Source organism: Alexandromys fortis, unplaced genomic scaffold (assembly GCF_014885135.2).
Source record: "Alexandromys fortis isolate MF-2015 unplaced genomic scaffold, M_Fortis_MF-2015_v1.1 scaffold_247, whole genome shotgun sequence".
In the NCBI taxonomy this organism is placed as follows: Eukaryota; Metazoa; Chordata; class Mammalia; order Rodentia; family Cricetidae; genus Alexandromys; species Alexandromys fortis.
The window spans coordinates 1,383,897-1,398,000 of record NW_026068179.1 but is presented as its reverse complement, the minus strand read 5'-3'; the positions used below and the strand labels follow the sequence as shown (position 1 = coordinate 1,398,000).

At 37.2% G+C, this 14,104-nt stretch overlaps 1 protein-coding gene across 1 annotated transcript in view; it reads right to left on the bottom strand.

Annotated features, from left to right (window-relative positions):
* Positions 1-5,573: 5,573 nt before the first annotated feature.
* The window catches only part of Htr2c (5-hydroxytryptamine receptor 2C), a 123,652-nt gene continuing 115,121 nt past the window's right edge, over positions 5,574-14,104 (bottom strand). Inside the window, exon 4 of the mRNA XM_050129085.1 lies at positions 5,574-6,403. Coding sequence (XP_049985042.1) covers positions 5,574-6,403 — 830 coding nt within the window. The remainder of the gene's footprint in view (positions 6,404-14,104) is intronic.

The window sequence follows — 14,104 nt, the reverse complement described above, 5'->3', positions numbered from 1 at the left end:
ACTCAAAGAAGCTCATGATACATTCTAAGCTTCATCCATCACATCTTTATCACTGTATCTGCTATTTTGTTTGATGAGTACCTGCAGAATTAGTCAGTAAATAATACGTGTGAGTTTATCTTTGTGAATTTGTTTTGAGGAATTCAATTTAATTTTCAAGGAAATTTAGATGATTTATTGTACCTTCTTCTTTTAAAGGTACAAGAGGGAATAAATCGTTATTGTAAGTGTGGTACAGTGTCCTACTTTTTTTGTCCTCCCTGCCCCCTGGCATATGGAGCCCAAGATTATATGTTAACACATCCTTCAGATATCATCATTATAGAATTTATATCAAAGGGAACATAGCCAATGCTTTGTTCTAGAGTTATGGGTTTTGTGCCATAATATTTGAGAATTTCTTTGTTATAATCTACTTCTATAGGTTTGTATAAACAGCTCTTTCCAACATATTCAGCTTTCTAAGTAATTTTTAACATATGTGTAGGAAAAATATGTAAGAAATGGGCCTCAGTTGTAAAAGCTGCACTAGGTTAAGTGGGAGCCAAGAAGGTGTGGGTACAAGAAGCCTACTGCTACTTGATGGTAAGTAAAATCTTTCTCTGTCTCTTCCTGTAAGAGTAGTTCATGTGGACTCCAGCATTCTGCCTGTCTTTTCTTTGCCTAGTAGTAGAGATTCGATTATTGGGATATGAAAAAGAACAAACCTGGAACTAGATGCTCAGTGGTTATCACTTGCTGAACAAGTCTGATGATGTGAGTAAAAAGCCAGAAGTGATGGTCCATGTGGTAGTCTGAATCTCCGTACTCTCATAGGGAGTGCTATTAGGAGGTGTACCTTTGATGGAGTAGTTGTGGCCTTGTTGAAGGAAATGTGTAGCTATAGGGGTGGGCTTTGAGGTTTCCTATGCTCAGGATAATGCCCAGTGTCTAAGTCAACTTTCTGTTGCCTGCAAGCCAAGATTTAGCCAGCACCATGTTTACCCACTGCCGTGCTCTCCACCATGATGTTAATGGACTGAATCTCTGCAACTGTCACTAAACCATCCCAATTAAATGTTTCTCTTATAAGAGTTGTGGTCATGGTTGGTGTCTCTTCACAGCAATAGAAGCACCAAGTAAGACAGTACACATGTGTAGTTATAATGGGGGATAGAAAGTTGAGATTGGGGAATCAACCAGAATCTTGGAAGTTTACAAACCAACAAACCTGAAGTAGACAGTACAGAGACAGAAATAAGGGTCTGCCTCACAACAAGGTAGAAGGAAAGAACCAATTCCTGAAATTGGGATCGTTCACCTATAACTGCATGCCATCATATACACTGATGCATACACACCTAGCCTTTCTCTATTGTTTTCTGTGTTAGGCATAAGCAATCCCTGGCTTTAGTAGTTCAAGGTATTTCAGAGGTGTGCCATGGTGGTACACACTTGTAATCATAGCATTCAGGAAACTGAAGAAGAGGATTGTGCCAGCTTGGGAGAGACCCACCTTGTCAATTTACCAAGACATTAAAATAAGTAATTAATTTTGGCTATGCATAGCAGTGTCTCTGCTGATTCAGGTAGCTGTTCAATTGTTGTTATACAAACCCATTCATGTTTACAGAAGAATGAAACATCAACGCCTCCTTCTCTTAGAACTGAATTCATACCAGCGTCCTTTTGCTTCTCCCATAACCTATAAATTATATAAGTTGAAAGAAAAAAAGACCAATGTATTTTGTCAGGTCTGGCTTCAGGTATAAGAAACAGAGTTGCATTTTATGTTGAATCTGATAATTTTAGAGGTGTCTGCCTAAGCCATCTGAGCTGAGAGGCAAAGTTAAAGTGACAGTGCCATACATTATAATGGCATAATGAAGAATGGGGAGTTCTTGCTATTCCTTTAGCCCTGGAAAGACACCATTTAGCCACTGATTTGTTAGTGTATCTGGTACAGTAGCTTCTCAATGTTGAAGATAAAACCATCAATACGATAGATGGTCCATGCTGAGGAGTGGTTGTGCAAGCCTTTAATCCCAGCACTTGGGACACAGAACCTGGCAGATCTCTATGAGTTTGAGGCCAACCTGATCTATAGAACAAGTTTTAGGACATCCAGGGCAACAATATATCAAAAAACAAACAAACAAAAAGATAAATGCTCCTGTCTGTCCTTGGTGAGCATTGTGTCTGGTAAGATGATGACAGTGATGACAGCTCTCAAGGAGAGAAGCAAGCCCTTTCTCCTCCACTCTACCCCGCTGTCATACTCAGGAAAGAAAGATGGCATAGTTTCTCAATGTACATGCACTCTTATAAGGAACATGTTGTTACTGTTGATGCTGTTCTTGTCAGCTACTTCTCTGAACTGTCCTCCTCCTCATGTTCTTTAGTACACAGTCAGAGAAAGTGATATTTTCTGATGGTGTTTGCCTTTATAACTTAAAAGAATCAATTTGGACTGGAGAGGGAGGGGGAGGGAGGATGGGGAGGGAAATGGGAGGAGGGGAGGAGGTGGAAATTTTTAATAAAAAATAAATAAATCAAAAAAAGAATCAATAGCCGGGTGGTGGTGGTGCACGCCTTTAATCCCAGCACTTGGGAGGCAGAGGCAGGCGGATCTCTGTGAGTTCGAGACCAGCCTGGTTTACAAGAGCTAGTTCCAGGACAGGCTCCAAAGCTACAGAGAAACCCTGTCTCGAAAAACCAAAAAAAAAAAAAAAAAAAAGAATCAATTTGCTTTTAAATTCCATTTTTAGAGTTTAAAACAGTTTTTCAATTTAAATATATTTTCATCATGCTCTTCCTCATTCCCAAGTCCTTTTAGATCTTCACTCCTCCCTATTCACCCAACTTTTTTAAATGTTGGGGTAGATTTTTATACTGAGACAATGCACGAGGAAAAAAGACACAGGACATACTAGGCCACATTTAATATATTTAATAAATTAAGAGGAAGTCTCACAAAACTCAGAAGGGAACATACAGGAATCAGGAATAAGACAACACTTTTCAACCATTCACAAAAAGTACCATTTGACAAAAGAGAAAAATTATAGGAAATAATATAAGGCAGTCTGTTGCACGTGTCTTAAGCAGTATAATATATAATAGTACATCAAAATGTTTTGACAGTAAATTCACCACATTTACATTTGTCACATGGTCTGTTTTAAAACATTTATAAAACTTTGTATCTTTAACATTGAACTGTAGGATTTATTTCCAAATGAATATATATGTTTCATACCAAACTGCACAGAACTTACGAAAAGCACACAAGTTGAGGATAATTGTCATGTTGGGTACTATTAAGTACTACTACTTGATGGCTAAGAATTATTAACAAATGTGCTATAAGCTATTATCATTCAACTTATTGCTAGTGCTTTTGGAACTCTGTGGTCTATACTTTATTTCTCTGTAAAACATGTGCTATGAGCTTGCCCTGATAGTTAAGAAAGAAATCAGATGTTTCCAGTTTTCTCTAATACAGTACTTCAGATCTGAATGTCTTTTATGGATTGCTGAACGAGTTTTCTCCAGCGCTTTCTGTATTAGCTTCTCTGCCGTACATTGATACGGATCAGTGGATTTATGCAACCTACATGGCGTACATGCACGGCACCATCTGTATGTGCAGAACTCATGCTCAATGCATGCTGTGTTTCTTCAGACATTTTTTTTTTTGTTGTTTCACTAAGAAGTAGATCATCTCATTCAATTTCAGGTAATTGTTTTAACATGCAGTTCAACTGACCTAACAGGCAGGTAGACTTTACTTTCGTGTCATGTTTGGGCATGCTCAAGCAATTGACTGATGTCTGGCAGTGTTGTAAATCAAATAGAGACTGTTTGAGTTTCCTCAAATACAGCCGATCTCTCACTGCCAGAATGGCAGAGTGTTGAATTTATCTATGCTGTCTGTATGTTGAGAACACACTTTAGGAATTTTGGAAGTTCAGATTCTGCCTTCAGCAATTACAAGATCATAAGAGGCACACTCCAAGGTGTGCAAGAGTAACTGTCGGGCATAAGATATAGCATCATGAATTCTTCAGAAATTTATCCATAGTTGTGCGAAATGGACACACATGAAAACACAGTTACTGGAAACATGTATACTCTGCACACAGCATAGACTTAATGATCTGATTGAGCAATACTTGAAAACTTGACGTGGTTTTCAATTTCATTAAAATGATACTTAATTCTTAGAGAGCAGCAGGCCCACGAATGAAACAATGGCCAACTCTTATTGGAATCCAACACTATATTTGAACAAAGATTTAAAGTTTGAGTACATAATTGCAGTACAATGGAGAGCTTGCCATGTTCACAAATTAGCTGCAGCCTTTTCCTGCACTAGAGAGTTTGGAAGGATCTGAAAATGAGATAAATTTTGTTTAAAATCCAAATGGAAACTCTGTATTTCTATTCTTCCCAGAGTTCAATAAAAGAGTCTTTTGAAATTACTTTTTTTTTATTTTTTCACATTCTAAGGGCCTAATTCAGTAGTCCTTAATCAAGTAAAACTTCCAAGGTCATAGTTATCTACCCTTCTAACAGTAGTTTTACTTAAAAATGGACTGCTAGATTGGGTCCTATAGAGAGAGGTACCATAATTAAGAAAATATTTTAATAAGGCTCAAAATGCAAATTTCACTTTGTGTGTAGCACACGAATTACCAGAATTCTGAGATCAAAATCCAATTGATGTTGAGTCCTGGACTGGGAATTAACTCTGGGTTCTTATTTCCCAGTTTAGTTGTGGAATTAGGTATTTACTAAGGACCAGAATGAAAACACTAATTCCAGTTTGTTTATCATAAAAATCAGAATTTGAACATTGTCCTTAAGAAGTGAAAACCTGTTTGGTGTATATATCTCTTTAGCATCCTTCCACTTCTGTAGTCCTGGTTAACCAGCTGCTAAGTTAAAATACCACTATGTTTGGGGACAGACATTGTAGCAAGAAACTGACACGACATTTTGACAATGTCAAATTTTACCCCAATGTGTAATAACAAAGTTAAATTCTGACTCTGACTCACTGATGGATATTTTTCACAATGGGCAGAACCTATCTTACTGTGTTTATGTGTGTAGATGAGCAGAGTGAGAATTTAAAGCACATATTTACTGTTAACCTGGAAAAGATGCCACGGAATCTGTCAATTTAGGTGTGGTTTGAAATATCACCACAGTGATGTGCATCATTCTGGTCTCCTGCAAATGCCACCTGAGATGAACGTTAACATTTCCACATTCGCAAAAGAAACAGAGATAGGAAGGAAGAAAACAAAGGAGGAACAAGGAAGGGAGGTTGAAGAAGGGAAGGAGAGACACAGACTATTATTCACCAAGGAATCAAAATAACTTAGTCTCCATCTATCATAAACAGTAAATATAGAACCCCAAATCTCACTGTTAACGCATGATTGTAAAGTACAGGTTTGCAAAGCTATTTATAAAAACACTGGTTGTCACACAGCAGTATTTACATTAGTTTGATCCATAGGAGAACCAAGGGGGAAAACTTTCCTACAAGAGCGCTGCTGTAAGGAAAGCTGTGCTGCTTTTGCTTACACACTACTAATCCTCTCGCTGACCACATTGGAGGGATTGACGGGCAGCTCTAAATTCTCCACCTGCATCTCTATGCCTGGCTCAGGGTCATTAGCTTTCCTAGCCACACGTTCATTGGTATGTCGATAAATGTTAACGTTGAGCTCCCTCCCTGACAAAGCAGTGGCAGCAACCCTAGGAATCTGTCTAACAGGAGGCTTTTTGTCTGGCTTATAATCGCAGCGCAAATATTTAGAGAAAGCCCTTCGATACACTTTGTTGAAAAGAGTGTACACCAGAGGATTGATGCCGGAACACACATAGCCAATCCAAACAAACACATTGAGAAGCTTCTCCATCAGCTTTTGGTTACAGGCCTTCCCACAAAGAACAGACAGGATATTAGTGATGAAAAACGGGCACCACATGATCAGAAAGACAAAGAATACAATGCCAAGGACTTTGGAAGCTTTCTTTTCATTGTTGATAGCTTGCATGGTGCCTCTAGGACGCTTTCCTTTCTTCTTTTGACGTGGCTTCTGATCTGGATTGGGGTTCTCAGCATTCTCTTCATCAGCAGCATTCTTCTTGCAGAAGCACTTCAGAAAATTCAGGCTGATTTCAGGCATGTCCTCCTCGGTGTGACCTCGAAGTAGCATCAGAGTTTGACGGCGTAGGACGTAGATCGTTAAGAAGTAGGTGATCACCATAATCGTCAACGGGATGAAGAATGCCACGAAGGACCCGATGAGAACGAAGTTCGGGTCGTTGAGCACGCACGTGGTGTTATTCATGAACACTTTGCTTTCGTCCCTCAGTCCAATCACAGGGATAGGAACTGAAACGCCTAGAGGAACAGAAAGGTGACAAGACGTTATACCGCATGCAATGACTGAGGTTTGTTTTGGCCAGTAGCACAGTCATACATTAGCATTTCAGCAAAAGGCATTTAGACTTGATATTTGTTGAAGGCTATTCATGGCATACCAGGCAGTTCATAGAATGTATTGGTGCAATAGAAAATGATAGGTTTCTGTGAATTGTTGTTACAGCATAGACTGTCCACCTTTGAGCCAAGCTATTGGAGATATGGTTATGTGTATGAGTAGACTGAGTTCATTTTGTTCTATTTGCAGTCCTTAGAACTTCACTGGCTCTTGGAAAGTGCTCAATAAATATTTGCTAAGCTAAGGAGCAGCTTCACATTTGTCCTCAGTAATATCATTAAGTTCAGTCATTCATTTATTAGTTTGATGTTACTTAAGTGAAATAGCAATAATACATACACCATCTATAATAGTCTGCAAGGGTTGACTGGTTTGTGTTTCACATTATGCAAAAACTAACCTATGAACAGAAGCAACTGATTTTTTTTCTTTTTGTCAAGGTCATGTGTGTGTGTGTGTGTGTGTGTGTGTGTGTGTTTGAGCATCAGCAATGAGGTTTCAAGGTCAGGAAACAGAATGAGGATGTGTCTTTAAGGTATTACAGAGGCTAGGCGTGGGGATGGCAGGAAGTAAGGGGAAGGGAATAGTGGAGGGAAGGTGAAAGAGAGGGAGGGAGAGAGGAATATATATAGAGAGACAGAAATAGAGACAGAGAGACAGATTCTTTATTCATACGGCTATTGACAAGTCATCCAGGAAAATAAACTGGATTCCCAATAGGAAGTATTAGTAGAAAGGAATGGGGCACACAGTGATCTTATGATGAAACCTTCTGGGAACTCTCAGAATTTTATGGTAGACCATAAAGGTATTTTTCCTTCAAAACATATGGGACTTTTTTTCCTAAGGGACTTTTCATATTTACCTATCCTCTCTGCATTCTCAAGAAGTTAAATCCTTGCCAAAGTCAGATTATGTCCGTGAAAGTCCATCAGAGGCTAGTGGGCTGCTGGATGTCCCCATTGCAAAATGGGGGAGAAAGTAGAAGTGCACCCTCAGAGACAGTAGCTAACCAGTCACCACATAAGAACTATGAAAAATTTGATACCTTAAGGTCATACTAGTTGACATTGGTGCTCCTTGTCAGCTGCAATGTATTAGACTGAATGTTCAAAGAAGAAAAAAGTAGATAATATTGACTGGTATTTACTACCTGGGAAAATAAAAAAAAAAAAAAGGAGTTGTTTGCATCCAAGCACTGGGATGAGCTCCTGGTGCTTAGCTAAAGGGAGAGAGGAGGGATCATATGAGCAAAAGAAATCAAGATCATGATTGGGGGGGAGGCTGGAAGTGTGACCAGGACTTATCCTGGGTGCATGAACTGTTTTTTTTTTTTTTTTTTTTTTTTTTTTTTTTTTTTTTTTGCCCATTCCCTATAGTGGGATACCTTGATCAGCCTTGATACATGGGGGAGGGGCTTGGTCCTTCCTCAAGTTAGTAAGCCAGACCTTGTTGACTCTCCAAGGGAGGCCTTACACCCTCTGAGGAGTGGATGGGGTTGGGATGGAGGGATGGGGAATGGGAGAAGGGGAGGGAAGGGGAACTGGGCCTAGTATTTAAAAACATGAGTTTTAGGAAATGATTATTAAGTATTTTCTTCAGACATTGAATGTCTGGTATGTGTGAGGAGTCTCTAGGGAAAGAAATAAGTGACAGTGCAAGAAACAGCAACCAAGGGAGCAAGATTCCTGGACCCTATAGGAAGAGAATCGGAGGGCACAAGTAAAGCAGTCCCTCTCCAGTCCCTGCCTGCTTGGCTGCTTTGGGAACACGACCCTGATTCTGGAGATTCCTCAAAGAAATTTATCATCCTTCTATAGGACAAAGGGAGATGTTTCTGTACTTGAAGGTCCAACTTGCCACTGAAGATGTTCCTGTAATCTTTGAGACCTTCTGAGAGACAATTGCAGTCCCTAGGGAAGGTGTCTTATAATGGCTGCAAGATCCATGCACATTGTGCCGGGCGGTGGTGGCGCACGCCTTTAATCCCAGCACTCGGGAGGCAGAGGTAGGCAGATCTCTGTGAGTTTGAGACCAGCCTGGTCTACAGAGCTAGTTCCAGGACAGGCTCCAAAACCACAGAGAAACCCTGTCTCGAAAAACCAAAAAAAAAAAAAAAAAAAAAAGAGCCCAGCTCTGGAGTACTATGAACTTACTTCTGTTAATAATTTGATCTCTCATCTTTAAGGGATCTGAGGAAAGCCTTTTTAAGAGACAATAAGGTTGCGGGTGGCAAGGACCACTACTATATATTTGAGTATAGGAGGCCAAATATTCCCTCCCCTGTTTGTGTGTGTGTGTGTGTGCTTACACTCATGAGTATGTGTGTGAGTTTTCCATATAATATCTATAGAGTTATTAGAGTTAAGATGGCAATTTTCACGAGTTGATTTATCCCTTCCAGAACTGAACTTGGGTTGTCAGACTTAGAGAGAGGGCTGTTTACCTCCTGAGTCATCTCACCAGCTCCTGTGAGGACAATTTTACACCTGGAATTCTTTTGTATAGTTTTATGTACATTGAGGAAAGGGAAAATCGGATAGCTCTTTTCTATTTCATCCATTCTCTGTGTCACATGCTGAGTCATGTGCATTATGGATAACAGAGATGAAAAATGTTTTATCTTAATTTGGTTAAAACCCTCTGCAACAGATATAATTTTGTTAAGTAGTTTAAGCACTTTACTGAATCTGTACAATCATAAATTTTGTTTCTGGAAGCCATGAATGCAGTCAACAAACAAGAAGACATTAACTTTTAAAAACACCATATTTATATTATCAATAATGATAACAACAATAATAGTAATAATATATATCATGAATTGACTATTTTCTTTGATACTTTAGTAACTTAAAATGTAGTATCAGCAGTTCTCAAAGTGTGCTTCAAGGACCCAGAGGCTCCGAGACTCTTATAAATCTTTTGTTGGTATAGTTTTCCTTTTCTAACTTTTATCATATTTTAGGAGTTTCATGGACATGAGCTTATGTAACTCAGTCTGGCCTTGAACTTCTGATTTTCCTACTGAGTGCTCAGATTACAGGCTTCCCTTTTCATCTTTTTGTCTTAGAAACATCACAGTTAATTGAATGCATGTATGTAGTTAGGAAATTAGCTCTTATTGTATCAATAGAAATTTAACAATTCAAACCTGCAAAACAATGCTTTTATTTTTGAAAAAAATTAAATTATATCGATTTTCATAAAAATGTGTAACATGTTATATTAAAAAGGCTTAATTCATTATCATTATTTAAAGGAAAATGATTCATCATGGTCCTTTTAAATTTTTCATGTCCACCATCACAAACATTAACATTTAGGCTATTGAGACAAAATATAATCAACATAATTAAAAGTCCTTGGGAGTTTACAAGTATTTTGAAAAGTATCAAGGGTCCTTAAACCAAAGAGTCTGAGAACACCTGTTTTGTGTTCATAGGTAAAATATTTAGCAGCTATGTAAAGTCTTCCTTATCATTTTCAATTCAAGTAATAGCAATTAATGTGTTATTATACTATTAAGCATAAATAACAATACTACTAAAAATAATGTACTTAAATGAATTAACTTATTTTTATAAAAATTTGGAAAGTCACTTATTTGATCAAGCTAACTTCAGAAAACTTAAATTAAGCAAATATGTGCTCTTTGATATTTTTTCATCCTTGATCAGATCAAGAAGGGTAGAAATGAACTGCTTTTGACATCATATACCAACAATAATTTCAATGACAAAAGCTACATTTTAGTCAGTGTTTCCTATATGTGATTATATGAATGAATTATTGAAAAATTTCCATATTCTTTATATATTATTTAATTAAATACAGACAATAAAATACATAAATGATTATGAAGGGAAGTAATTTAATATTTCTGAAGTTAACTTTTTGTAAGGTTGTGTCATCTTAGCTTATTAGAAACAGTGATAACAAGTAATATTTGAGTAATGCTATAAATTGCAGGTATTATTTCAGCTAATAAATAGTCAGATATAATGCATGCATTATTTCATCAATTTTTACAAACTTTAAAAATAATCTTTAAGGTAATTAATTATTAATATTGTTTAAATATAAGATGAATCTTTAATAAGCATATAAAATTTAACTTAACAGTATAGAAACAATGGATTCTATAACATGTATTTTAAGTTTTTTGGAAATATTATACATCACTACTATGTATATTTTGTTAGAAATATGATATATTACTATAACTTAAATATTAATGTTATTTAAAGATAAAATGGATCTTCAATAAGTATGTAAAATATATGAACATTATGATTATAGAAATACTTATTATTGCTGACATTACTTACTTACTACTACCTTACAGACCTTCACTCATAAATTGTTAGTTCTGAATGTTTACCGACTCACATACTCTAATTTAATAAAACCTCATTTATTAAAAGTATTTTACTGCAAAATATAAACCTGAGAATTACTGACTCTTACACTTGTTTTTCATTACAAATTCTGCCTACATGCATTATTTTATTCTAGTTTCATAGGATATTCATTTAATGAGATTATTTTATTCCAAAAAAGTAAATTTAGAATAGTCTATGTATAAATGAATTTATATTAGTTTATAAAATCTTGAATTCAAGCAACACAGATTAATTATTTTCAAACCATCAGATATTATTTGCCAGTGACACTAAGGTAGAAATTTATTTTTAAGTTGTTTTTTGAATTTATGATGTACCTTCTAAGGAATAGTATATTATAATCATTACTGACTAGACAGCAGTTGTCAAATTGTCTTCATACTTAGTAAACCTAATTTGAAAAGCATCTGTAGACACTAGCAGCAGTGTGTGCAAAATGATTATTGTACAGCAGAACAGCAATACAATGAAAAACAAAAAAAAAAAAACTATATACTACAATAGTCACAAAGAGTTCTAGAGTTGGAAACATTTCCTTTGCCTTTAAACTAAGGTCATTGTTGTTTAGAGAGAAAGCAGTCATAACGGAATAATAAATACATTGTCAAGATATAGGTAATAAGTGACTGGTGAATGGTGACATGAAAAGGACAAACAGATAAATCCCCTAGAATGGCCTCTCCAACAAAATGAAACTTTAGATTAGAAAAATTGCTGTGGGTCTTTGAATATGTCTCTGATATATCTATTTTCAAGTGTTATTTAATGTAGAGAGGGGACTTTTCAAGGACATCTAGGTGGATCAAGCTGACATGACTAATCCCTTGTCTCCTAGTGTGAGTCCCTTGACCATAGTTAATAGCATATGACGAAAGACTGTTATTAGGAACTGGAGAAGTGGATCTGGGAGAAGTGGAGGCCACTGGGAGGAGAGGAAGGAGTGGAAACTGTGGTCAGTACATAATATATGAGAGGAGAAAAATAAAAAGCAAGAAAAGAAGAACATAGAAAAACAGGATTGCTTCAATTTTCAGATGAGAAATTGTTAATAATATTTGGAGAAGGGGCGTTCTGTATCCTTGAGGACTAATTCAGTTATGGTGTTGGTGGTGTGAAAACTTTAAGGAACTACACTCAACCTGTACCTCAAGGACTTTCTTGGCTTTGAGCCAAGAAAGACCACAGGCATATATGTATGTGTCTATGAATAGGTATACATGTGTGCATATTTATTTATAGGATAGTGACTGCTAGCATAGTGCTAAGAATTCCTTATATCATATTGAGGAAATGTGATCTAAAGGAAGACAGTAAGACAGAAATCATGAGGAGACTGAGCTTGCAAGAGGAAGGCCAGGGGAACAGAAAAGTACACTTGGCCAGAAATGTCTGGGGAAGTGAGTGAGGGAGGTTCTGGTTCATGACTGGTAGCATGGAGAGAAGAAATTTTCAGGAGCACTCTTAAATGGCCACATTATTGTCATAAACTAATATAGCTGGAGGAAAGTTACTATTTATGGATGAAAAGAAGCGTAGACATTGAAGCTAAATGTAGTGGGGTTAAGGGAACTCTAAAACACAGAAAAAGAATGGTTACAAATGAGAAGTAAAGGTCTTTAAGGAGACAAAGTAAGATACAATCAGAAAAGAATGACAAAATGGCAGAGAGATATTTTTTCCTATGGGATCTGTTGAAAGCATAAATTTGTAACAGTAATTGTCAGGGTCTACACAGAATGTCAGAAAGTGACAGAAATGAAAAAATAAGTGATAATTAAGTGAATTATTGACTGGAATCACAAAGTGATTGATGTTCGGGTGGAAGCTTCGTCCCAACCCCTGGCATCCATATACCCAAAGAGTCTAGAATGTTCAGGAGGGAGCTCAGCTCCCAGTCCCTGCCCCCATCTCTCTCCAAACCCTTCTGCATCTCAGAAAACCCGCCAAATGGTGACCTCTCTTCCAGAGATGCTCAAGACCACTCCCACAGGATATTTAAACTTCTTCCCTGAAAACAGACATGTGGTTTTCCAGACTTCCTTTCCTGTCTTCTTTCTGGGGGCCTGGAAAATCATAGGAAAATGCTGTATTCATTAAACCTGGGCCTTTTCTAATTTGGTTGACTTGGGTTGTTGTGTTGGTGGAGGGGATTTTCAGAGTACAGAAACTTTTCAGTTGACATAGATACTTCTCGATTCCATGCAGCAACAAGAAATCAAATGAGTTTTTCTTCAAAATAAGACAACTGAGCACTCATAAGCTATCAAAGAAAATACTCTGCAGAGTAGGTGTGAAGATTTTGGAAAAAAAGAGACCCCGAGAAAAGCTGCACATTTAGGTTCCAAGAGGAAAATAAAGCCTCAGAACGAAGATGGTCTCAGTTCTCTAATATATACATGGAAGAGAGATGATGATTATATACACAAAAATGGAAATCTAAAGGTTAAGAGAAATGGGGTGGGGGATTAAAGGTCAGGGATGAATCGCTGAGATCTTTAGAAAGTTCCATTGGCAGTACAAAATGACCTTGTCTCTTGAAAAGTGGGACTAGAGAAGTGGTTCTCAACCTGAGTCGCAACCCTGCTGGGATAATCTTTTTGCATTATGTGTGAAGATGTGTCTCTATCTTTCCTCACCTATCTAAGAAATTGTCTAATAGGTTTATAAGGAGTTGAAGGGTCAATAGCTAGGCAGGAGAGGTTAGGTGGTACGTCTGGGAAGAGACAGGAACTCTAGAAAAAATCTGGAATGAAGGATTCAACAGTGAGACATGGAGGAATTTAGGGCTTGACTAAGAAAAGCGAGTCTCGCATTTGACAAAATTCAACATCCCTTTATGATAAAAGTCTTGGAGAGATTAGGGATACAAGGGTCATACCTAAATATAATAAAAGCTCTTTACAGCAAGCTGACAGCTAACATCAAATTAAACGGAGAGAAACTCAAAGCCATCCCACTAAAATCAGGAACACGACAAGGCTGTCCACTCTCTCCATACCTCTTCAATATAGTGCTTGAAGTTCTAGCAATAGCAATAAGACAACATAAGGGGATAAAGGGGATTCGAATTGGAAAGGAAGAAGTTAAACTTTAGTTATTTGCAGATGATATGATAGTGTACATAAGCGACCCCAAAAACTCCACCAAAGAACTCCTACAGCTGATAAACACCTTTAGTAACGTGGCAGGATACAA